Raw genomic sequence first — 27,805 nt, forward strand, 5'->3', positions numbered from 1 at the left:
AATCATTGTTTTTATCCGTCATTTTTACTGCATCGTCTGCAAAACGCAAGTTATTCAAAATTTTTCCATTGATAGATATGCTTTCTATTTAATCTGGGAGCGCTTCTTTAAATACAGCTTTATTGTATATATTAAAGAGTAGTGGGGAGAGTCCGCAATGATGGCGGACTGCTCTCTTAGATTAAAGAATTCAACCATTGCATTAATAACATCTTCATCAATGAATTTTAATGATTCGATGGGCATGTCATCTAGTCCAGTAGCTTTGCCCTCTTTTGTGTTTTTGATGGCATAGATGACTTCGTCTCGTAATATTGGTGGTCTGGTATCTTCTGTGGTTTCTAGTGACAGTTCTTCTCTTTCATTAAATAGTTGTTGGATGGAATTGATCCAGTAACATAATTTCTCCTGCACGTTAGTAATAATAGAACCTTTAAAATTTTTAAGAATATTTGTTCTTGTGCTTTTTCTAGAACCTGTTATTTCTTCGATTTTTTTGTGTAAATTAAAGCTATCATACTTTTGATCCAGATCTTCTATTTCCTTGCGTCTTTCGGAGAGTCATCTCTTTGTATTTATTCAGGTCTTTTGCTTTATGTTTTCTTCGTTCTTTCGTAAGTTTAAAAAGTTCTACTGTCATCCAAGGTTTTCTTTTTTCTCCAAGTGGTTTAAGGGTTTCTTTTCCAATGCTATCAACCAGTCTTCCAATATTTTTCAATCTTCCCAGATCTTCTTAAAAAACAATCTCTTGTTTCGTCGGTGCCTTTATTTTCAGTTTATTATCTTCTATCTCTAGTTTCATCAATCTGTTCTTCTTCTACAGTGTTATTTCGTTAACCATAGAAGTAAGTCTTCTACCTTTTTAGTACTTCTAATATTACACTTTTGAAGCACTACCTTCACTTATGCCAGCAAGGAGACTCCCTGTCCCTTTTTCCTGTCTTTCCTTTTTTTGGTTCTTTCCGAACTTAGAAAGATTGGCCAAAAATAACCCCTGGGCCTGTGAGCACCTGCATTAGGAAATAACCCAGTTCTTATGTGACCGAAGCCCACCCAATCTCTTACGTTCGGGATCAGCATCTCTGTGCACTATGACACATTCTCTATCTTGTTCTATACTTCTTTCCATCTTTCAATTGCCTTTTCCTTTCTTTTCTACTTCCCTATATCTATATTTATGAAACTTTACACATACTTCTTTTTTTCATAGCTTAGTATAAATTTAGTCTTATTACGTAAAAAACTTCAAAATAAAAAAGATATGATGTATCTTCTTCACAGTTATTATTTCTCTTTTGAGTTTGTCGCTTCCAGTCTTTTCCGGTGTTTTAGTTCTGAGATTGCTTTTGTAGTTCTTGTGCTTCTTGTAGTTTTTTGTTTGTTTATTTCTTTATATACTTTTTATTTAGTCATCTTTGTAGATATATTAGTATTCTACTAATTTTCCACTAGACCTGGTTTGATGGTTGACCAATGCAAATTTAAATTACCTAATGTAGAAGAACGCAGTCTTCTGTTCAAAGATAGATGTTTATGTCTCATTAAGTGAAAATACTTACGATTCATTATAACTATGAGTGAGTGCGCAAGTTACTAAGCATAGAATTCATTTTTCCACATTATGAATAAAATATAAATAGATAACTTGGGTGTCTTTATTTAAATGTAGAAATTTAATTTCCTTCCAACTTTTACAGGACAATATGTAGTTAGTAGTTCCAATTCAAATGAGGTCACTGTGACTCAAATACAAAATATATTAATTAGATCCTAAAGGATTGGCTATATTCTACGAGTAAATTTCGTCATTTATATTCTATTATGTCATCCGACTGCGAGAGGGATCGTAATGAGAATTAGTTACGAAGCTAACTTAAAGAAAATATTGTATGTAAGTTTATTGTTCTTACAGTTGAAAAAAAAAAACGGTATTATCATAAAATAAAAATGGATCTAGGGAAAATCATGGATGTGCGTACTATCATGATAATCCTAATGGTACCTACAACTTTTTCCATTATGCATGTTATGTAAAAAATAAACCTTAAAATAAGAAGCAGCAAGATAGTTACAACATAAACGGAGTACTTTGGGAGATGCATAGTGACAGCAGTATAATAAAAACAAAAATAAGAGAGACAAAAAACCTTATTATTCAGCAACATGTAAGGAAATAGAAGACTTGCAAATCAAGTATGAAAACTTCAATTTTCATACAAAAGTCAAAGATCTATATGCAAGAAAATAGTATAATTCAAATATACTGCTAGATAGAGATTGAATAATCATTATGGAAACAACAAAAATTATGCAGATGAAAGAGTATATAGAGGAATTATTTCAGGATCAGAGATAAGTAAATCCCTATTTTTAGTTTAATTGGTTAACTTGTATAGGTTTAGTATTAACCTTTAGCTACACTTAGGCTATACATAAAAATTATCGTTATGAGATAAAAGAAACTATAATATATTTTTATGAATATATGGAAAACACAGTGAGGCCGGCTCCACACATGGGATCCAACGTTGACGCCAACGTTGGAGCCAACGTTGGGTCAACTGTGTTCCCACGTTTGGTGAGGCATCCACACATTGGGTTGAGTATTGGAGCGATATCAGTCTGTTCCCTCTAGAGCCAACGTCAATATGTCCGACATGGAAATTGCAGCGGCTGCAACTGTCGTGATAATGAGTGCATATGATTATATTTTGCTACAAAAAAGGCGAATTTTACGTCATTTTGTCTACAGCGTTACTTAAAGCTACTAGATCTTTAGAGATGCCGTATTTGGCAACTGCAGACTGAATATATGTGTGTAAACCTGACGTCGAGGCTCTGAATCTCAATTATTCTTATATTAACTCAATTCCCAAACCTGACTTTAATCCACAGCCGATCATATGGAAGTACATATTTTAAAAGTTATATGATCACAAGACGGTGGTCTATTAGGACAAAATGATCTATATTTCAAAATTAAAAGCATATACTTTTGTAAAATGTTTGGATAAGTACATTCTCTTTGGGTGCCTGGAAGGTACTGAAAAAAAAACAGATATTTATATTATTTACTTAGGTAAGAAATAGCCTTTTGAGCATAAACCCCGTTCTGATAGATTACCGACGTGTATTGGAGTGTTAATCCTAAACAACTCAACTAATGTGGCTCAAGTGGCCGAAGATCGATTTTTACATGTTGTAAAAAAAGAAGGCGAGGATTCTTTTTATAAATTGTGGTTTGTCATTGGTTTATTTTCTTTTGCTTTGCTAGATTGTGCATTATTAGGTACCTAATTTTATACAGGATGCGAAAATTATGCGCCAACAATAAGTTTATGCGCAAATAGCATAATTATACGCCGATTGGAACACTGCTGTAGCGCTAATGTGTCGTCGGCAACACCAGTATTGGCGCCAATCCCTTTGATGTGTACGCAAAAACCGACAGCCTACAGAAAGTCATAACATCGGCTCCAACACAGCTTTGTTGGTACACACATTGGACGAACACTATTGGGGCCAACGTTGGCCTCCATGTGTGGAGCCGGCGTAAGTTGCATAAAAAAATATTAAATAATACAAAAATAAAAATAAAATCAAAATTTTAAGGGACATAATCTTAAACAGTACAAACAAAAAAAACTGATACAATAATGCTAAGAATTAAAAAACCTAAAAATGTGCTGATACGCTACAGTAAAATGTTTTTGTAGGTATTCCACTAATCGCTGTCTTTATATCCATTGTGTGCATTGCTGCATTCTGGACAACAAATTTTGGTAATCTGATCTTTGCAAACAGACTTACTGCAGGTACTACAAATAATTGTGGTTACTCTGTTTGCTCGTCTTTCACAAAAACAACACCTGTTTCTTATTTTTGCTGGTGGCTTTTCATCAATCTGTGGCTGAGATATTCTATATTTAGAAAGAAAGTTTTGAATATCAGATGGAAAACTTTTCATTTCTGCCTTTTCTGAGAGATATGGTGTCAACAGAGATTTTTAGGTAATGTCGCGTCGTCGGTATTTATGTGGATTTTCATGATGAACAGCGTTGTATAAAATTTCACTATCTATACCGGCTATGTTCATTAGCTGAAATAATATCACTAATGGCCATCTTCTAGACCTTTGAGAAACTGAATATGACTCACACATTTTATCAACAGTATCAACTCCACCCTTGTTAGAGTTATAGTCTAAAATAATAGTTGGTTTGTTGGCATGGGGATCGAAAGACGAATCGCTGTGCATTGTAGAAAGCAAAATTAATGCCTTGTTTTGTTTTGGGACGTACGAGACAATAGAAACATTCTTTTGAAACCCAAATATAGATGATCCTGTAGATCCTTGTTTGGTAAAAGATCCAATGGAATTTCCCTTTTATTCTTTTTTACCGTTCCAACCATTGTTATGTTTTTTGTTAAAAGCTCTTTTGCTAAAGGGTAGTTTGTATACCAGTTGTCGAAAGGCCTTAATACCATATTTGTCTGGCTTACTTGGTAAATATTGAGTAAAACATCTGCTCCGAGAAGGAATTAACATTTTATCTATTATCATTTGTTCACCTAGAAAGCAATTATTTTGACAGTTATCTGCAAAATGGTCAAAGATAAAACGGATAGGTGCAAGTCTATCTATTTTATTTCTCTCAGGTCTCGTTTTTGTCAAATCTAAGTACTCTAAGAATAAATAAAAATCTGTTACAACTCATAACAGCCCTAAATCTTATCGATCCATTTCCATCTTTTGTCCATGATTTTAGAAAATAGGTATGATTCTCTTTTCTAATTGCAAATACATATAGCAATCCTAAAAATTCTAATAACTCACTCTTAGATATAGGTTTTGCATCTCGGAGTCTATCGTGGTTTGGTCGTACTTTCTCTATCTCTATATTGGTACATTCAACAATTTGTTCAAGCATATAACTGACTCATAGATATAGGCTTTGCATCTCGGGGTCTATCGTGGTTTCGCCGTACTTTCTCTATCTCTATATTGGTGCATTCAACAATTTGTTCAAGCATGTTATCGGTAAAAAAGTTTCTCAAACGTGATTTTTTTATCGGTAATATTTCGAGCACATTGTTTTGGGTCAGGAAATATTCTTACAATATTTTTCTTCTCAGTTTTGGAATAATTACTACTAATTGGGTGCTTCTTCCAAAGTGTTACCTTGTCTTTTCCTATAAAATATTCCTGCTCATTCTCACTATCGCTATCGCTGTCTGATACCTCCTTATCTTGACTTAGGTCGTTAGATACCTGCTCTGAAGCTGAACTGTGGTCACAACTCATAACAGCCCTAAATCTTATCGATCCATTTCCATCTTTTGTCCATGATTTTAGAAAATAGGTATGATTCTCTTTTCTAATTGCAAATACATATAGCAATCCTAAAAATTCTAATAACTCACTCTTAGATATAGGTTTTTCATCTCGGAGTCTATCGTGGTTTGGTCGTACTTTCTCTATCTCTATATTGGTACATTCAACAATTTGTTCAAGCATATAACTGACTCATAGATATAGGCTTTGCATCTCGGGGTCTATCGTGGTTTCGCCGTACTTTCTCTATCTCTATATTGGTGCATTAAACAATTTGTTCAAGCATGTTATCGGTAAAAAAGTTTCTCAAACGTGATTTTTTTATCGGTAATATTTAGAGCACATTGTTTTGGGCCAGGAAATATTCTTACAATATTTTTCTTCTCAGTTTTGGAATAATTACTACTAATTGGGTGCTTCTTCCAAAGTGTTACCTTGTCTTTTCCTATAAAATATTCCTGCTCATTCTCACTATCGCTATCGCTGTCTGATACCTCCTTATCTTGACTTAGGTCGTTAGATACCTGCTCTGGAGCTGAACAGTGGTCACAACTCATAACAGCCCTAAATCTTATCGATCCATTTCCATCTTTTGTCCATGATTTTAGAAAATAGGTATGATTCTCTTTTCTAATTGCAAATACATATAGCAATCCTAAAAATTCTAATAACTCACTCTTAGATATAGGTTTTGCATCTCGGAGTCTATCGTGGTTTGGTCGTACTTTCTCTATCTCTATATTGGTACATTCAACAATTTGTTCAAGCATATAACTGACTCATAGATATAGGCTTTGCATCTCGGGGTCTATCGTGGTTTCGCCGTACTTTCTCTATCTCTATATTGGTGCATTCAACAATTTGTTCAAGCATGTTATCGGTAAAAAAGTTTCTCAAACGTGATTTTTTTATCGGTAATATTTAGAGAACATTGTTTTGGGTCAGGAAATATTCTTACAATATTTTTCTTCTCAGTTTTGGAATAATTACTACTAATTGGGTGCTTCTTCCAAAGTGTTACCTTGTCTTTTCCTATAAAATATTCCTGCTCATTCTCACTATCGCTATCGCTGTCTGATACCTCCTTATCTTGACTTAGGTCGTTAGATACCTGCTCTGAAGCTGAACTGTGGTCACTATTCTCCATGGCCTCTTCGTCCGAGGTATCTTGTTCTCCACCTACTTCTTCTTCAGAACTCTCATCCAATATAACTTGCGCTAGAGCCTGAAGTTCATCATCTGTGAGTTTATTTGGATTGTCTATTTTTACTTGGTCCCTAAAAATAATTTTTTTAATATTTATATTGTTATTTCCATTAAAAATAATGTCCAAAAATGGATATATAATTAATAATAATATAATAAATTAAGAAATATAACAGGTATCTAGTATACTTACATAATTACACCCGGCGTGTATTCTGTTCACCCTATTACCCAAATACTTAAGAAGCTATGTTATTCACACAGCACTAAGAGGTTAACCAAAAAGCATGCTACCAGGGGTACTTCAGTCGAAGGTTAGCTTGTGCGGTGTTGCCATCCTGATAAGTTTCTGAAAATTTTGCAACCACTTACAGAAAATGGCTCATTTTCTGCAAGTGGTTTATAAAATACACCAGAGCATGTAGTTAAAGGTTAAATAAACAAGTAACGATTTAACTGAACAACTAAAAACAATATTTAGTTTGATACTTTGGGTGGGTAGCGGCAATTGACAACTCAAAAATTCTAGGAAATAGATAGATTTAAATTTCATAACTACTAAATTGGTGACACTTAATGTAAATAAATGTTAATTATCGTCAAATTTACTTAAAAAAAATCACAAGAGTAAAAAATATTTAAATTTCAAACAACGATTACAATCACATTTAGCCCACAATAACGACTGTATCACGTATGCTTGTACAAGGTGAAGTCATTTTATTAGTGAACTAAAATGTGTTATCTTCCAGTTGAATGTATTGTTTTGAAGTATTAACTTATTATTGAAATTGTTATTAATTATGTGAAAAATTGGTTCGTGTTGTTTTACTGAAAATGCCAAGGCGTGTTTTAGATGTAAATACTCTAATTTGTAACCTACATAAGTACTTTATTTTCTGGCTGAATGACTAATGTCTATGCCATTAAAAAAGTACTTTATTACGGAAAAATCAATGGCAGTCTTTAAAATCGGTAACATATGTACAACAACGCGTGTACGATGCTTTAGGAATTGGCGAATCAAAATTAAATCTGCAATAAAAACTGAGAATAGTGAAATATCCGCCACAAATTTTAAATTCGTAATACCACATCAAATCTGCGCAAAAGAAAGATGTTACTTTAAATACAATTTTATCTAAATTAAAGGAGAGGAAATTTCGTTACATTGGCCAAATAATTTTATGCAAGTCCTACATAACATAGATTGCAAATTTAAAAAACCGGATAACACAAAAGCGCTTTGTGAATGAAGTTCTGTTGTAGATAAGAAAATTGAGTTTTCGGAAAGTATGCCAAAGTTAAAGAAGAATGCATTCAAGAGAATATGACAAAATAACAACGTATAATCGATGAAATATACTGATGAAGAAGGGAATCGACATATAATTCTGCACGCAGTAGCGAAGACTGGCTTTATTGAAAGTGCTGATTTAATATTTCCGCTTACATAAAATAAAACAGTGATTATCTTGCTAACATGAACACGGAACTTTTTGTAAAGTGGTTGCCTGAAAAACTCCTCCCCGGCAAAACAAACGTAATTGCCGTAGAGTAGACAATGTTCTTTACCATTCCGAAATATTAAACAAAAGTTATTAGGTGATAAGAAATATCTCATAATAACAATAATTAAGGTGACGAAATAATTTACTCTATATTTGTTATTTAACTTAATGACTTGGGAAAAAAAATTGAGATTTCCAGCAGGAGATTAAATTAAAATATTATATTTAGTCTAACGTCTAGCCAGTGTTGTTAACTCTGCAACTGAATATTTCCGTAGAGGGCGCTTCAAAAATCCGTAGAAAGGACCGTGGAAGTGTGACGTCACAACTGTCAATTACTTTCCAAACAAAAGTTGAAATGTCCAATCTCAAGACTTTTTAATTTCTATAAAGTTAACATTTTGCTTCCTCTGCTGCTTTTTCTTTTAAGTATAGTGTTTTTAAGATAATACCATCATAATTCAGTGTTCTATTTCTATGAAATATAGTTTAAAAGTTTAAATTAAAGACATTCTAACCTTACTTTATTGATACATGCATTTTATTCTATTTTTATAAGACAACATGCTTTATTGTTTACACAACCTTGTAAACTTGTTGTAGTAACTATTAGAATACTTAGATATTGCAAAAAGCGGAAAGATTCTGTAAAAAAAATGAAAAAATAACGAAAAATACAAATTATCCACACTAAACAAGGTTTGTTTGGAAAGTGAAACTGACATATGTCAATAAAATCTACGTCATCACTTCCACGGTCCAATCCGTAGAACAGAAACATGTGCTTGGTACAGTGTTGCCAGATGGATATTTTCAACAACAGGAGAAAAGGGAAATACAAAACAGGAGATTTCCTTTCAAAAACAGTAGATTTATTTTTATTTTATATATTATATAATACATACATAAAATTTAACACAGTGAGGATGTTTACAGTGATTACTGGCATGGCAATCACTGTTCAAAAGTTAAAGACTGTAAATAATTAGGTCGAAGTTATTATTCCAAACATCCATAATTCAAATCGTTTTCAAATTTTATGGTACCACAGGCTCACATCAGAATTTAGGTCATAATATTTACCATATTTACATAAAAGTTTAAGAGTGGGTGAATGATTTATTGTTACTGATACTGAATGATGTTAATTGTTATGGTTTAGGTATCAAATTACAATTACGAATTTCCGGGATTTCTCATTCTTTGCATGTAATTTTTAAACAATACAGGGAAGTATTAAATAAATTTTAATACAAACGTATTAAAAATACTATCAATTTTTTTTGATGATAACAAATTTAAACAGTAGATTTCCGAATAGCTCATATTTATAATGTTAGGACGGGGAGTCCCCAAGGTAAATCTTAGCATTCCATCTGAGATCACTGTTATTCCCCTAAGCGCCGAGGATTCACCTGTTACGAAAATTGAAATTCATCATTTCACGGCATTACAGAGGACTAGATGTCAATTAATTATTTGATAAATATTTCTATTTCTATAAAAAGCTAAGAGTCTAAGAGTAAAAATTCTATTTTTATAAAAAGCTAAGAGTAAAAAATCCCAATTTTATTCTTGATTGCTGCAGATGAAAAATCCGTAGAAATGTGATCGATATCCGAAAATCCTAAGTAATTTCGAAAATCCGTAGATCTACAGATAAATCCGTAGAGTTAACAACAGTGCGTCTAGCCATCTATGGTCGTTACCCACTGAAACATACCAATCTATAATATATAATAATTTGTACAGGTGGTGGACAGTTGAATCGTTGCTTATTTACTTAATACGAAACCCGTGTAAATTTACCGAACTTTACTTTATACTATATATATTTACAATATAATATTTAACTTAATAAAAAGAAAGGGTTTACAAGTTTAGTAAAATATTTAGCATAATATCTATGAATCTATGAGTAAGCTCAGAAAAACTATAACCAGCGAAATAATAATAGACAATCTATTACAAGGAGACGACAGGAAAACCTCAAAAATCATTGTGTAGACCCTTCCTAGAGTTGTGAAACAATATCTGTTAGTGCTCCACTAGATTTGTTTTTCTGTTGCAATACTCTTAACTTTATTGTTTCTTCATATATCATTGGCTAATGTATGGCACGACCGATTGTTCTTAAAGTTTTATTTTTTTTCTTTTCTGCTTCTTAAGAAATATTATTTAGCTGTTACTTTATTTTATATTAAAATTATATTAAAGACCGACAGGTTATATCGTTGATGAATATCCGAATCAACGGTTATTATTAAAGAGTTTTTTGTTTTGTAAAACGTCATTCTGATTCCAGAAAGATTTTTTTGAGACTAAATCATAGTTTAATTTATTAATATTCCGTGTAACCAAGAAAAATAAGAATTTACTAACTCACCCAATGAAGACTTTTGGTAAGTTGATGTTATATAATGAAATAAGTTAAACTTGTTTAACTAAATGAGAATAACTCAAAAATACAAATAACTTTAAAGCTTGATGTTAATCTTTTGTATCTAGAAAGTAAAAGCCACGTAGGTTTTATAAAATCAATATTTCTTCATCTCTTAGCTACTTTTACCCCTAGGGTATCGGATTTTTTTGCATTGGTATCCTTCTCTGACTAACCTGCTTTTATAATTTAATTTATTAAACATTTTCTTGGTCGTCTTCTCTTATGCGTTTTAACTGTTTTAGTTCCTAGTATTCTGTTTGGTCATCTTTTCTGGTTATTTGACTTATTATGGGTTCCTGCTGTAGTTGGTTTCTTATTTGATCATTTCTAATATTGTCGTTCCTTGTGTTGTCTGATATTTATCTTAATGCTTTCATTTCATTTATTTTACTTTCATATATTATTTTTGTAATATCCAGCTTTCATTTGCATATGTCACTCGTATTAATCGTATTATATACATACTAGTAAGTTAATTTTGTTGTTTATTTCCAAAATGTGACCAAAACCAAACCAAAATAAAATAGTTATTTATTGTACAAGACGATAAAATTCTACTTTATCTTAGAGAGCGTTTTTTAGCGTCGAGACGCTAATTATGCTCGAGAAGATAATGCGATTTTATCGTCGTGTGCAATACATTTTTTTCTATAGCAAGACTTCAAGTTCAAGTGAAAAATAGAATTTCAAAGAAAATTGTAATTTTTAGCACAAAAATCGCAATTGTGTTGCTCCATTGCTAGAGATATGAATTATTCTGTCAACAAATGTCAAACAAATGTTACGTTTTGGTTTTTGCGGAGAATATTGTTGCGTTTTGTGTACAAAGTGAATAAATACGAAATAGACTGAAAAAAATTGACACAAGAAAAGGAAAACCTGCCATCAGATATAGAAAATGCAGCGTATAAGCAGAAAGTTTATTGTTGCCACAAAAATCTAGGATGATGTATGAGAAAATGAGAAAGAATACCAGTCTTTTAAAAAGTGGAAAAGCAATAAGAATATCAATGGCGTGAGTGAAAAAATACTTCTGGCTTCTGACTTCCATCGTCATTATGGTCGTATTATTCGATGCTGAAGCGTACGTTGTTGGTGAATGAAAATTGTGACATTTCTAAATTCAGCAAGTTAACTACCTTACTAAAAAACCTGAATGGAGGATACAAAGCTAAAAAGTCCAAAATCCTGGAGTCAGATGATATTATTAAATTTCTGGCAGAAGCTCCTGATGACGTCTATTTGTTGATGAAGGTTAGTGCTATGTTTGGTGTGCATGAAGCGACTAGGTACGATGAATTGTACAAGTTAGAAGTGTTTAACGTGAACGACAGAAAATCGGTGATAATCGTTTCATTATCTGATACTAAAACCAAGCAGGAAAGGTCGTTTTGTATTACTGACAAGAAAAGTGGACTGAGTTTCTTGGAAATTGTGAGAAAGAATATTACCTTGTGCCCCAAAAACGTACCTCACAGTAAGTTTTTTGTAAATTACCGACAGCAAAAGTACACTACTCAACCGGTGGGGATTAACACTATATATATAATATCCCCAAGAAGATTGCAGATTTTTTGAAACTTGCAAATTCAGAAATGTACACGGGGCATTGTTTCCGTCGTTCTTCAGCTACTATGTTCGCAAATTCTGGAGCTGATCTAGTAAAAGTAAACGTTTGGGTGGATGGAAATCGTCATATGTTGCAGAATCTTACATTGAAGAGTCAATAAGCAATCAGATTGCTGCATCCAAGTGTATACTTGGCGGACCAGAAAATCAATTCAGTACCTCGACTCAAGTGTTTAAGCAAACGAGTACAAGTTGTGATGCTCCAAAAATAGATATTTCTAATAATGTTAATTGTAAAATTTCAGTTGTTTTTAATCCTTAATGTGTTTGAATTTGTAAATTTTATTGAATAAAAAAAGTTAAAACATTCTATCTACTCTTGCTGTTAAAGTGTCACTTTATCTATCCTTGCGGTTAAAGTGATACTTTATCTACTCAAAACAGTTGTTATAGCAACACTTTAACATTAACTATGAAAAAAAAATGATTTATTACGTTATTTTAATTGTAATTCCAATTTAAATCAATATAAATAATAAATAAATTACTATTTTATAGTGAATTCAGCTTACGGTAATATATATAACCATTGCCTTAAACTTATTACACAATGTTTGATAAATAAATTTAAATTAAATTCCATATTTTCGTCATGTTTTGTCGAAAAAATTTTGGATTTTCTATTTGTCAATGTTGATAATGTAAAAAGGTTTATGGTGGACATATGTTGACTTGAAGTCACTTGGGTTTTTACGCGTTTATCTATTAACGTAATAATATTTAACCGTTTTTATCAACGCAGTTAAACAATTAAACAAGTAAAAGTTATGTTCCATGTCTATTTTTAGATCAAATATCTTAAGGGTTACAAAACAAATAAAGCAAGGCTTTTATTTTTTGATCTGAAATTTTCTAGATATAAAAATAGTTTGATATATTCATTCTTTTTCCCAGATATTTTTTGTGCACTAACTTGTATTGACACCAGATTGCTTCTATTTGAATTTGTGGAAATATATTAGAAGAAATACTGCTGATTTGATAAGTAACCTGTTTTGAAATGCAAAACATGTTTTTCTGGAAAATTTTATTCGATATAGTCTTCTTTTAGCTTAAAACAACGATTCTAGCGATTTTACAACTTCTTTATGCCGTCCGAATGTTTGTTTGTACGTCAATTATCTTTTTGTTTGACCTAAATTTTTAATTTAGTAGCCATTTCTTCAGATAGGGTACTAAATAATAACCGAAGGGGGCCAAATCAAGAGAATAAGCTGGATAAGAAACCAATTAGAAGCCCAATTTATAAATTTTTGCCATTGTCATAACGCTCTTGTGAGCCAGTGCATTGTCTTGATGAAACAACATATTTTTCTTTCATTTGGCCGTTTTTTACTGAGTTTCTACTTCACTTCTACTGAGTCTAATAATGCACAATATTATTAGCTATTTTAACTTTTTTAAGATTTTTAAGATAGTAAATTAAAATTATGCATTTGTAATCCTAAACTACAGTGACCATAATCTCTCCGACCCCTTGAAACACTTTTGGCCTCTTCAGAGCACTTTTGCCGAGTTCAGTCCATCGTCGTTCGTTTATTCGTAGATTACAATAAAGATAAGTGATACTGTTGGTTCTCCCCAGTTGTTATCCATAAGCTGTTCACACTTCTGGTTGTATAGGTGTTCTACTGACGACCGTCAACTTTGTCTTTATGGTGTTTAGTCTTAGTTCATATTCATTAATTTTAATACCACATTGTACACAATGCAATGCTTTATTGAAAACGAACTCCGAATAGATGTTAAATATTAGTGGGAATAAAATGCAGCCCTGTTTAAATCCTGATGTTTGAAAGTTGATGCTAGTAAAGATTTTTAATGATACGTAGATCTTTATCACCAATACCTACCTGCTGAAGAATGGCTATCATTTCAGTATATTTTACTAGATCAAATGCCTTCTTAAAGTCAATTAAACATATATAAACTGGATGACCGACACTTCTGCATCTCTGTACCATAACCTTTTTTCCTTCTATAGGTAGGGAATCTGCAAATAGACGCCAGAGGTAAACATTTCCGAAAGTGCTGGTTCCCTAAAACTAAAGAACCCTTCAGAATCACGTCGACCAGCTTGGACCTGGTTCGGACCTCCATGCCCTCGGTAACTTGGATGTGGCCGGGACTAGCTAAACCCTGCCCCCTCATACTAGGTCATCGGGTTGGGATTGTCCGTTAGAACATAACTTCTTCCCGATGTCCTTCTTTTGCCCGATTCTCAGTCTCTCGTCATCACACTTCGCTTTCCTTCCTACTATGTATTTGTCCACTTTTTGCCGTTCGTCTGCACCTCACTCGATACTTACCTCAGTCCACTTGCTCTGTCACCTACCCGTGCCTGCCACAGTTTCCGTCTCTCGACGGAAAACGGGATTGCCCGTTGTTAATTGCTTCCTTAGTATTGGGTCGTTCCCGGTTATCTTCAACCGTCTGTGTTTACCAGTAACCCGTTACTGTCTTTGACTTTCTATATATATATATATATATATATATATATATATATATATATATATATATATATATATATATATATATATACGAGCAATGCCCGAAATTGGACAATCCTAGCATTGTACGGAAAATATTGTCCACTTCTAGCATTGTACCCCTTTACTATACAATCTCCGCAATAGACATAATTGTCGTACGTTGTATAAAAAATATAAAGGGATACGCCATACGCAGATGACATTGACACAGTAACATGGACAAAAAGAGACCTGATACAGGCTTTTGAAACATTAGAAAAACCCGCGAAGACAATGAGACTGGAGGTCAATGTATCCAAAACAAAATACATGAAGGTCACGAACAGCACACAAACAGCGGCACCACAAGATCTGGTGACAGAAGCTCACACATTCGAAGGGGTCTCGGAGTTTATATATCTTGGAACACAACTAAAAAACAGCAACCTAGTAAGCGTAGAAATTAAGACAAGAGTATACCTGGCGAACAGAGCTTACTTTAGACTAAAGCAGCTCTTAACATCACACAGAATTAACAGAAAAACCAAGATACTAATATATGAAACTCTTATTAAACCTGTCCCTGATATACGCGTCAGAGACATGGACTATGGTAATAAGCGACGAAGAACTGTTAGGCCGCTTTGAAAGAAGAATACTTAGGCACATATATGGAGGAGTACAAGCAAGCGGGATATGGCGCAGGCGCTACAATTTTGAGTTGTATCAATGCTATGAAAAATGCAACATCGTCCGGTCTATTAAAATTAATAGACAAAGGTGGCTGGGACACCTTGAAAGAATGCACACTGGAGACCCCCAAAGACAGATATTATAGCAATGGCCAGTAGAAACCAGGAAAAGAGGCAGGCCAAGATCTAGATTTAAATCTCAACTCGAAGATGACTTGAGGAATCTAGGGGTCAGAAATTGAAAAGATAGGGCGAAAGATAGGGGGGGGATGGAGACTAATTCTTGAACAGGCCAAGACCCACACAGGGTTGTAGAGCCAAAGATGATGATGATTGTATAAAAAAATTACTGTACAATATTGAAATTTAAATAACTAGCGATGAGTCAAAGTTTTTGGAGAATATAAGACAGATATCAATTAATACAGATTTTTACGATTATTTCCCATTTGTTGTTAAAGACAAACAAAGATCAATGAGGTTATAAATCTATATTTAATTAGAGTTTCTGACTTAAGGGATTAATTTTTTTTTTAAAATCATACACATCTCTTAAAAATCTGAAATGTTTCACAAACATTTTCCCTGTATTCTAATGATGTTTCTTGAAGCTTTGAAATGTTTTACTAACATTATCACTGTCTTGTAGAACAATTGCTTCTTATAATTTATATTTTAGTTTGACACATCATTTTATCACATCGTCGATTCAAAAAAGGACATCTCTATGCAGGGTAACAATATCAAATAATTAAATAATGATCAATAATAATCGATTCGAATTGATGAGCGTTTCGATAATCTTTTTTAATGTTAATCATTTCGAACATGGTACAGTTTGGGAGTACAATACTAGAAATGGACAATTATTTCCGTACAATGCTAGGATTGTCCAATTTCGGGCTTTGCTTGTAAAATATTCATCTAAGTAATCTAATTCAAATCTTTTGCTTTCTTCGCCCTGTTTGGTTATTTTATATATATCTTCTTTCCACTGTCTCTATTCACCGTATATTTTTGCCGTAGTCGTCTTCATAGTATCAATCCGGTTTCTTTGAGCAGTATTTGTATTTACGATTGGTGGGTCGCTAACCTTTTTTCACTAGTAGAAGAACAACAAAGTTTTAGGTCGGGAAGAGGCAAGTGCACGAGAAATCATTAAAATACAACAAACCGGCATATCCATGTTTCGTGGACCTTACGAAGGCATTTGACTGGGTCAAATTAAAAGACGTTATCCACTTATTGTACGCAAGAGAGATACTTCTAGGAATAATCAAAACGATCGAAAATATCTACCAAAACAACACAATAAAAATAAAAGTAGAAGAAGAACTCACCGACCCCATTGAAGCTGGCAATACAATAAGACAGGGAGATTTTATGAGTCCTCTATTGTTCAACCTGATTATGGATCAAATAATAAAAAAAGTAAGAACTAAAAAAGGATACCAAATGGGAGAAAAACAATTTAAAATAATCTGCTATGTAGACGATGCAATACTACTTTATTAAAGTGAAGATGATTTACAACGTATGTTGCCAGAATTTGATATAACCGCCAGAAAATTGTTATTTTTGGCGTTTGTTATTGAAAATGTTAATTTGCCCAAAAAAGACAAAATGCATGGTTACAACAGCTTACTTTACTTTACTTTATCGTGTCCAGACATGCCATTCATAAAATTTCGGCTCAGTATCGGGCTACGTCGGTAGACGTAGCCCAATCTTGGTTGGCAAGCCACAAATCTTCGAGGGTACATCGATAAGGAGAGTTTCTGCATGTAAGAAGATGTTCCATATTCTGTGTTTTTCGTCACAGTTCACATCATCTTGGTTGATTTTTCCCCATTTTGCCATGTTTTATTTTACTGGAGCGACCCCCGTTCTTATCCTATTCATAGTTTACCACGTTTTAAAGTCTAGGGACTGGCCGGTACATTGAACCTGAGGAAGAGGAAAATACTCAGGCGGTTCATCCTGCACTGTTCCAAGGAAGCTTTTTCTAGATTTTAGTCGCTTTCGTGGTGTTCAAGCTTTGTATAGGGCATGCCGCTCGTCTGCGATCTGTTTAATTTTCTCTATGTACTCTGCAACGCCTCTGTGTGTTGAGGGTTCTGCAAAACCCGCTGCTTTATAGAGATTTGAGAGTGGCGTTGGTTTCATGCACCCCGTTACTATCCTGTATGTCTCATTTAGCGCAGTATTAACTTGTTTGATTTGGGCAGATGTGCCCCAAACGGGGCACGCATATTCAGCAGTTGAGAAACACAGTGCCTGTGCCATTGTTCTTAAAACGCCAGGACGTGCGCCAATTTACTTCCCGTTAGCTTTCTGAGTATACTGTTCCTAGTTATTACTTTCCCTCTCGTTTTTATGCAATGTTGTCTGTAGGTGAGGGACCGGTCCAGAGTTACTCCAAGATATATAGGTTGGTTTGTGTGTTCTAATGTAACGCAATTTGGAGTTTTCGCTTGGCTTCCTTTGCGCGAAGGTGGAAAGCGCAGACTTGGGTTTTAGAGGGATTGAGTCTCAGGGAATTCTGCAGGTAGTACGGTGTCATTGTTTTTAAAGCAGTTTCGAGTTTCTTCTCCACTTTTCCTTGAGCACATATTGCAAGATTGTCAGCATAGAGGATGTGCTTGGTTTCGGTCGGCGTAGGTTGGTCGTTTGTGTTAATCTTGCAGAGCAGTGGTGCTAAAACACTTCCCTGTGGAAGGCCATTTTTTTGAACTCTCCACCTACTTACTTTACCTTTCAGCATAACGAAAAAACGTCTGTTTTGCAGTAAGGAATATACGACCTTACCCAGATGGTGGTCATTGAGAGTGTCGTATAATTTGCGGAGCAATGTTTTGTGCCTTACTGTGTCATAGGCTGCTGTCAAATCTACGAAAGCAGCCCCTGTTATCAGTTTTTCTTTAAAGCCCTCTTCAATGTGTTTTGTTACAACAGCAAATTTACTATGATGTAAATTGGAGCTGGAAGGTCACATAATACAACAAGTGATTTAGTTTAAATATCTAGGCATCACATTATCTAGCTACGGAAAGCATGAAACTGAAGTGAATGATGAAGTGAATAAAGCAAAAAGAGCCGCAAGCTTCTTTAATGAAATAGTATGGAGAAATAAAAATATCAGGAAAGAAATGGAATACAAAATGTACAGAGAGGACAAAAAGGATGTTAGAAACAGCATAGATGAAAACATTTAGAAAAATTGATGGTAAGACACTATGGGACAGAGCTAGAAATACAGATATATGACGTATATGCAAGACGGAGAACATCAAGAAATGGGTAAGAAATAGAAGAGTAGAATGGAACGATCATATAAGCCGAATGTCAACATCTAGAGTAGTAAAGACGGCAAGAGACGGTTCCACGATAGGAAGACGATCAGTAAGAAGACCACGAAAACGGTGGATCAACAACTTACTGGAGGAACATTGAAAACAGACAGAGTCAAGTCTATATAAAAAGAAGAAGAAGAAGAAGAAGAAGACCGTATATTTTTATAAGGCTTTAACTTTTCTAGGAGCCATTTTCGCTTCCTTTTTGATGATCTCATAATTTTTAGGGTTAGTATAGATTTATTGTTTTTTGTCACTCTTTGTTTTTTGTTTCGTTTCTGAGGTATTTCCGTTTATTTCCAATGTAGTGTCTCTAATAATACTAGTCACATTTATTAACATAAATATGCTCTTTAGCTTCTTGGTTTACGAGACCACTGTTGGAAATTTTTTAAATCTATATTTTTATTTAGCCCCTTGACTATGAAAATGCAGAAAACCTAGCGCCATATCCAATTTATTATGTCTATGTACACACAATATAACATAACGATGGTAGCTATAAAAATAGGGATAGCATTGTTCAGATGTTCTCACGTTTACTATTTTATTGTTATTAACGTCTGTCGTTTGTTAAGGTCTGGCGCTAGCGTTGTGTAGGTGACACGGCGAGTCAAAATGCCATAAATTTGTGGCTTAATTAGATTATATATAGAAGTTAATGGAGGTTTATTAATTTTATGGCCAAGAAATTAGAACATGTCTAAGAAAAATTGTGTTAATGTTACGCTCGAAATCTGAAAATATATCTACAGGCGGACTTGTTTCAAATTATTCCTAATCACTAAAAACTGTATAAGATAATATACTTAAGAATATTATCCTTTATTAATAACAATAATATGCATTACAAATATGTCTCGAAACAATTGTTATTAGGGTAGGCTGGGAAATAACTTGTTTGTACGTCCTAATGGTAAATTTTTGGTCTATCTATATAAGGATTTTTACAGCTGTCGCCGCCTTCCTTCTTTCAGCCAACGTCTCCAGTCCTTTCTGTTCTGCCATCCTCCATCTCTAAGGTCTCGTCTTTCCATGACCTCGTCCACTTGATCTTCGGGGTCTACCTTTTTACTCCTTCCTATGGGGCTCCAATCCGAAATCTTTGCTATCCACCTTGTATGATCTGTTCTTCTCACATGTCCATACCAAATTAAACGTTTTTCTTCGATGTAGCTGAGTATGTCTTGTTCTACTGCCATTCTTCGTTTTATCTCCTCATTTCTGATGCGATCCATTTTTGTCCCTCTGGAGCTTCTTCTCATAAACTCCATTTCAGTTGCTGTGATTTTGGACCTGTTTCGTTTATTTATTACCCAATTCTCTGCTCCATAGGTCATTATACTGCGTACCAAGGTGTTATAAATTCTCTTCTTTGTATTTCTGGTAATCTGTCTATCTCACAGTACCCCGTTCATTTGTTTAATACATGTTCTTGTATGTGCTAATCTGCTGGTTATCTCTTGCTCGGTGGTTACATTTTTTGAGAGTATGAATCCTAAATATTTGAATTTGTCAGTGCCGTTAATTTTCCTATTATCGTCCATTTCCAAGTTTCTCACTGGTTCTTGCTCTGTCGTTAAATATTCGGTAAATTTTTGGTAACATGGCTAAAAAAAAAGCCAAAAACGTTCCGATATTTAGTTATACTAACTTAGGTGTATAGATAACACCTACTAACCTTTCTGTGAGTTTTTTTATAATTTAAATATACAGCTTCTGATGTCTAGTTACAAGTTACAAGTGAATGACAAACAATTATTATTTTGTGCTATCTGGATTTTTATGTTTAAAGCCACTAAATATGTGGGTAAAAATTCTATAAATGTAGTTAGATTAACTTTGAATTATATCTTTGATATTAGAAAACTATGATGTTCAACCCTCTCGTGCATTGAGTCCACTCCAGTGGACAAATTTTTTTAACTCCAAAAAATATATTTTAATTCTAAGAAACTTGTGCAAAATGCATGAAATTCCTTTCAGTGGACTCTACTCAAGTAACTACTACCGCCATCTACAATATTTATTTCGAAATTCAAAGTTTTTTTTTCAAATTCAAAACATATTTTTTTTTTAGTTTCTTGTCACAGATTTATTATTTATTTAGGGATTTTCGAGGGCATTTTTTATCTACTTCCCTATATTATTTTAGTGGAAATAAATAAATTTTATTTATTGTCATAATATTACTTCTTCAATGGGAAATTTTATTCTATTTAAGAAAGCAGTTTTTGCCGATAAAGACGACAATAGGGATTAACCATCTTTATGTTTACCAAAAACTGAAGAATTTATAGGTATTGACAATGATGACATTATTTATGATTTACCAGAAGGTTCAGATTTGGAATCTGATTACAATGTCGAAGAGACATAGTCGCTCGAACATGTAAAACCTGAAGACCAAATTGTTGAAAGTGACTTAAAAGAAATACAGCCAGAAAACTGTGACGATGATATGAGTGAAAATGATATTCCATTATCTCAGCGTATTTTGGCATTTTCATCAAAACATAAAAATCAAAAGAAAAACCAAAAAAGGCTGAGAAAAAAGACTGGAAATGGTGCAATAATGACAGCATGAATGAGCCAGCAACTTTGCCACAGTTTAAAAGAACAGAAAATATTCATGTTCATTAAAACAATTCCATTCATTATTTTTTATCACTGTGTACCGCAGACATAATGGATGATATCGTCTTTCAGACCAATTTATATGCTGGCCAAAACAATAAATTAAATTTTGGTTTTACAAAATATGAATTATATTGTTTCTTGGGCATAAATTTAGTGATGGCGTACATAAGATATCCCAGAAAATGGCTTTACTGGTTAAGTGATAATGGCCTGAGGATGGCCTTATTGCAGATGCTATGCCCTGTTAACAGATTTCAATCTATTTTGAGGTTTTTACATTTCGTAAATAATGATAATGTAAATCAAAATAATAATCTGAATAACATTCAGAAAAACTTCTTAGGTGCCACAGATCCAGAGAAATACCAATCAGTTGATGAGCAAATTATTCCACTAAAAGGAAAATTAGGTATACAGCAATACTTACCAAATAACCTAAAAATTGGGGAGTCAAAGTTTGGGTAAGAGCTGGAATTAGTGGATATATGTATCGTTTTGAGGTTTACCAAGAAGCTTTGGGAGACAAAAGTCAAATTAGTAAACTTGGAGCATACGCTGATGTAGTTTTGCGTTTAACTGACGACTAAGAGATAATCACTTATTTATTTTGTTTACTTCCCCTTATCAAAGAACTGCATAAAAGAGGAAAATGGGAGACAGGACCTCACCGATTGAATCGACTACAAAATTGTAATTCTGTTATGAGAACAGATAAACCCATAAAACAAGAGGCTACGGGAACTTCATCTGTTGCAAGTACTGAAGGTGGCAATATAATTGTTTCTAAATGGCTAGTCAACAAGACTATTTCCATTGTTTCTAATTGTGCTGGAATTAAACCTCAAAATAAAACAAAACGCTGGTGTAAATCTACTAAGACTACTATAGAAGTGAACAGACTCCGTTCAGTTTTATAACAAAAACATGGGAGGAGTAGACCTGATGGACCAGTTGTTGGCCCTGTATTCTCTAAGGAGGAGAAACAAACGTTGGTACATAAGAGTTTTTAAACATTTTTTGGATGTTCTTGTTGTAAATGCATGAATTTTGTACAAAAAAAAACGGAAATCCAAAAAAAGATTTGCTTGAATTTAAAGCAAGTATTGCCAGAGCATTAATAAATTTTGGAACGCAGAAAGAAAATAAACGAGGTAAACTTTTGTTTGGTACACCATCTCCCATTTTGAAGAAGAAGAAACCGAATCATCATGCACCCCCTGAAATTAGACAAAGTAATTGGGGGCACTGGCCACAACTAATTAATATACCAAATGCTCGAAGATGTCACTCCAAAACTTGCAAAAGAAAAACAAAATACATCTGCAAAAGGTGCAACGAGCCGCTGTGTCCTTTGTGCTTTGAACATATTCACACCAATAACCAGTCCACACGCTTCCGCGATTTCGAAAGTGCACAGTGACCTTTGTGGTCCACCACAGTGATTTCATATTTTTACACTTACTATACTATTTTCTAATGTTAATTTTTAATATTTCGCAATAAAATAATTTTTCTAAGAAAAAATTTTACTTAAAATTTTGCATGAGAGGGTTAAGTTATAAATGGAATTGGTCTCATGGTAACGTAGGACTCCACTGGTGTTGCTAGTCCTTAGACGAAGTATCTGTGAGGACTTGTTGATAGTAACTCAACTTAAAAGTTTCCAATATGATCATATTTTAGGCACTACAAGACCCAACATTCTGTGTAATATGAAGGTTCTAGTTAATTTTTAAAAAATTTATTAATATTTATAAAAAACTGAAATTGCAGACTTATTTTGCAACTTTCTGAGCAACAAATAATGGTAAAAACATTTAAAAACGCCATTTTGAAGGTTTTTGTATGGCTTATAAGTTTCTTACCCTTAAATTTGTTTGTAATAAATTTTGGAACGCAGAAAGAAAATAAACGAGGTAAACTGTTGTTTGGTACACCATCTCCCATTTTGAAGAAGAAGAAACCGAATCATCATGCACCCCCTGAAATTAGACAAAGTAATTGGGGGCACTGGCCACAACTAATTAATATACCAAATGCTCGAAGATGTCACTCCAAAACTTGCAAAAGAAAAACAAAATACATCTGCAAAAGGTGCAACGAGCCGCTGTGTCCTTTGTGCTTTGAACATATTCACACCAGTAACCAGTCCACACGCTTCCGTGATTTCGAAAGTGCACAGTGACCTTTGTGGTCCACCACAGTGATTTCATATTTTTACACTTACTATACTATTTTCTAATGTTAATTTTTAATATTTCGCAATAAAATAATTTTTCTAAGAAAAAATTTTCCTTAAAATTTTGCATGAGAGGGTTAAGTTATAAATGGAATTGGTCGCATGGTAACGTAGGACTCCACTGGTGTTGCTAGTCCTTAGACGAAGTATCTGTGAGGACTTGTTGATAGTAACTCAACTTAAAAGTTTCCAATATGATAATATTTTAGGCACTACAAGACAAAACATTCCGTGTAATATGAAGGTTCTAAGTTAATTTTTAAAAAAGTTATTAATATTTATAAAAAACTGAAATTGCAGACTTATTTTGCAACTTTCTGAGCAACAAATCAGGATAAAAACATTTAAAAACGCCATTTTGAAGGTTTTTTTGACTTACTTATAAGTTTCTTACCCTTAAATTTGTTTCAAATGTGTCACTTTTTGCTGATAGACGAAAAAAGTGAAAATTTACCGTATTTGACCCTAATTTATTAATAACTAATTGTCCAATTCTCCATTGTAATAATAAGTCCAAAAAATCGACTGCAGAAAACATATAGATTTTTGTTAAAGATATTCATACTACTTAAAACATCTATCGTTTGTCTGGCCGGTTCAGTGTCACGAAAAAATCCTTATTTTCCTTGTCAATCCATAGTACCTCAACCTCTACCAAATCCATAACTACTGTGAGCTGGGTAGCACTGACCTAATTTCAATAAGCTGTTCTTATCTACATTTTTTTAGCCTTTCAAAAGTAAATGGTCTTAAGTTCCTGTTTCAACCGCCAACTATTAAAGATTTGTAAAATCAAATTATTTGCAAACATGAAGAAGTTAAAGAAAGTAAAAGACGAAGAAAAATAAGGTATTATTCTCTGTGGGGTTCTGCTGATAAAATAAGACTGTTATTTTCAGTCAAACAAGGATTTTTCCTATTTTTAATATTATATTATATTGTTTTCTACACCGAACATAAAACATCGTTTCATATAATATTTTATTGTAATATCTAAGAAGTTAATTTTTCCCAGCCAATTATTATGTTAAAAATTAGGAAAAATCCAGTACATGGACTTATTTTGTTTTTTTTATAGTTTCTTCAAGTGAAGATCCCGTTTCCCTGAACCCATTCAAACAAAGCTACGTATGCCCGCCGAAGTTTATCAGACAGGGCCACAGATGTTATTTCTTCAGTAAAGAGGCTATCACGTGGTCGGAAGCACTATTTCAATGTCGAGAAATGCGCAGTAATCTCGCTATTATACAAAACAGAAATCAAGATAAACTCATAAGAAGCTTCCTCAGCAAAAAGACTCTAGGTAAGAGATTTTTATCAATGTTTCGTAAAGTGTACATACAGGGGAAATCTCAAAAAGTTTTATTCACTTTTAATAATAAAAAAACTTATTATAGTTAAGGAAGTAGTTATAAAAGCACAATATGAATAATTTTTTATATATGATTATTTTGAATAATTGTATGTAGTTTGTTAAAATTCTATCAATTTTAATTAATATTTCATTATTTAATGAGTTTTTTTTAACAAACTTAAACGTTTTCTTTTCAAAAGTACTCATCGGAGAGCAAAACGAACTTAAAAAAATTTAACTAACTGAAAAAAAATCATGTAATGTAAATTAACATTAAAAGTTTTCTTCTGTGTGGTACTCCTTAAAACATGGTACTACACAAAGGCCGACTCCGCACCTTGCACACATGTATCTCGATTTCCTTTTTTTTTCTGGTCTTTTCTGTGACTACAAACGACACATCGCTTCACTTTCTTATCAGGAACTGAACTAGGAAAATATCGCCCTTTGAACCTTTGAGGATTCTTGATTAAAGGGTTTATACTTCTGTTTTTTTTTTCATGTTTATGTCTAAACCAGGATGAAGAAATGAGTGCACAATAAAAAAAAATAATTATTACAAATTTACCTATCAAAAAGTGGCCCTATAACGGTAAGTTGATAATCTGCAAGAGGTAGCCTTTCTGAAGATTGGGTCAAATAGAATGCGTGTTTGGTAAGAAGAGACATATCAACCATGTGGAAAAATAGCTTTTTATACTATTTTCTGGTCTTTCTTACACACTCCGTGGAGCTCAACATAATATCTGATCATTATATTGCACCCATATTTTCGTTTTAATCTACAACAACAGCTTTAGCAGTCAGCTTCCATATCACGCAAAGTAGATTTTCGGCACACATCGAGATAGATTCGCGTTTAGATAATTTTTTAGTTAAATTGGGCATCTCTTTACTATTAACACGGACTGTACCGCATGAATTAGTCTTTACAGATATGTACACAAAGTAGGGCTAGTGCACCAGTTGTTTGTATACAGGTTATGGCCTTTATTCAAATATGGTCCCATAAGATTTGCTACTAGTGAGCCTGATATTCCAAGATCTTGGAATAGAGTAATATCTGTCGATTTTCCAGTATAGAAAATAACACTTAATACATATCCTGTCTGGCAGTCACATATTAGAAAAAGTTTTATTCCAAAGCGATGGCGTTTGGTTTTTATGTACTGTTTAAATCTCAAAGATTTAAACAGTACATAGACTCTCTTCAATAGCAAGATTTTGAAATGGAGTGAAGCACTGTTGAAACCGTAATGTAATTTTATTGAACACCGTTCGCAGTTTGTGAAAAGAATCACCTTCTTTTTGCTTAGCATTATCTGAAAAGTGTAGCATGCCAAGGATTGCTTGGAAACGATTCCTTGACATTATTTCGGAAAATATTGGTGTATGAAGCAACTTATCAGTTGACCAGTTTTCTCTTACTTTATTTTTTCCATGTCGTGAGCCTAGGAACATAATACCGAAAAATACGTAAAATTTGTTGATATCAGTTTCGCTCCATTTATTTTTTTTATTTGCATAAACCTCGGAAGCGTATTTGTTAGTTTCAGAGACAATAATCTCAACTATCTCTGTGTCCATAAATAAAAGAAAATAACTTAAAGCATCTGACCTATCTTCTATGGAGTCCAAGTGTGAGCCGGTCTCTCTATCATCAAAATCATGCACTACGGGAATAAACGGAGTTTTGTTCCTTTTCAGAACCAAATGTTGTTTTAGGGCCAAATTATCTTGAATCACTTCAGGTGACTTATTATTTGTGTTTCTGTTTTCACCATGAACGGGATTTTCTTCGTCAGATAACTCATTATTGCTATTTTCGACCTCATCAAATAAAACTTCATTTATCTCGTCATCTTCATTCGAATCGGAATTATACTCACTGCGACTAGAGACATTGGCCCTTCATCGGAGTCTAGCATCGCGAAATATCGTTATATTTCTGTTTTGATGGCACACAAAAGTTTCCATACTCATCATACCTTTTTCGCTTAGAACCATGTGCTTTACTCGTATTACGCGCACGTTTGCGACTGTTGTTCCCGAAATGATTTTTAAAACTGAATATTCAACACGTGAAATCGTTCGACGGTTCGACGGACCTACAGCTTCACCTTCGACCTATGTATGTAACAGATTTGCCACCAGTGCTACAATATAGCGTATCTAAAATATGTGAACAAATATATACGGCAGTGGGTCCGCATGATGTGGGTCAGCTCGCAACCACGCACCGTGGGAAATGTCTCGTCCGTGGTAGCATAGGCACGTCTGTGCTGGTGTGTCGTATCCATCGAAAGTCGGTAACATCAAAGGTGCGGTACATGCCCGTACGACGCGATCCGAGCGCGTCCGTGTTTTAACAGATGATAAGTGGACAAATGCAAGTCATAAGTTGTTCATTCGCTGACACGAGTAGTTGTCTGTAGTGTTGTCAAAGTTGTTTTGCAATTTTTTTATAAGATTTTTTATATTAGGCTATTAGGTGCCAACATTTTGCGGCTTGGAGAACAATAATCTAACATTTTTGGACATATTTCTACGGTATTGGGACACCAATGGGTCTAAAATTTTATAAGCAACACATATTTTCCGCTTTGGTAAATTGAGACCATAACACCTCGAACGTTTGTATACGGAGCGGCGGCTGGGACTACAGACCCACTTTTTAAAAAACATATATATGCGGCGTTGGGACAGAAAGGGCTAAGAAACCAAGTCATAGTAAAAATTATTAGATATACATGTGGTTTTAATTTGCTCATTACTTTAACTTATACAAAGTTACTATGCATGTGGTCTAGGTGGTTTTCCTCTGCTACGTTTGTCTGCTCTTGGCATCCAGTTTGTAATTTTGCTCGTTCATCGTGAGTCGTGTATTCTCGCTACATGGCCTGCCTAGTTCTATTTTAGTTCCTCTACGCGT

At 33.7% G+C, this 27,805-nt stretch overlaps 1 protein-coding gene across 1 annotated transcript in view; it reads left to right on the forward strand.

Moving 5' to 3' along the window:
- Window positions 1–27,805, forward strand: part of LOC140437355 (uncharacterized) — a 234,471-nt gene that overhangs the window by 195,577 nt on the left and 11,089 nt on the right. The window contains exon 5 of the mRNA XM_072526837.1: window positions 24,598–24,822. Within this exon, the coding sequence (XP_072382938.1) occupies window positions 24,598–24,822 (225 nt within the window). The remainder of the gene's footprint in view (window positions 1–24,597; window positions 24,823–27,805) is intronic.

This window comes from Diabrotica undecimpunctata, chromosome 3 (genome assembly GCF_040954645.1).
Source record: "Diabrotica undecimpunctata isolate CICGRU chromosome 3, icDiaUnde3, whole genome shotgun sequence".
NCBI lineage: Eukaryota > Metazoa > Arthropoda > Insecta > Coleoptera > Chrysomelidae > Diabrotica > Diabrotica undecimpunctata.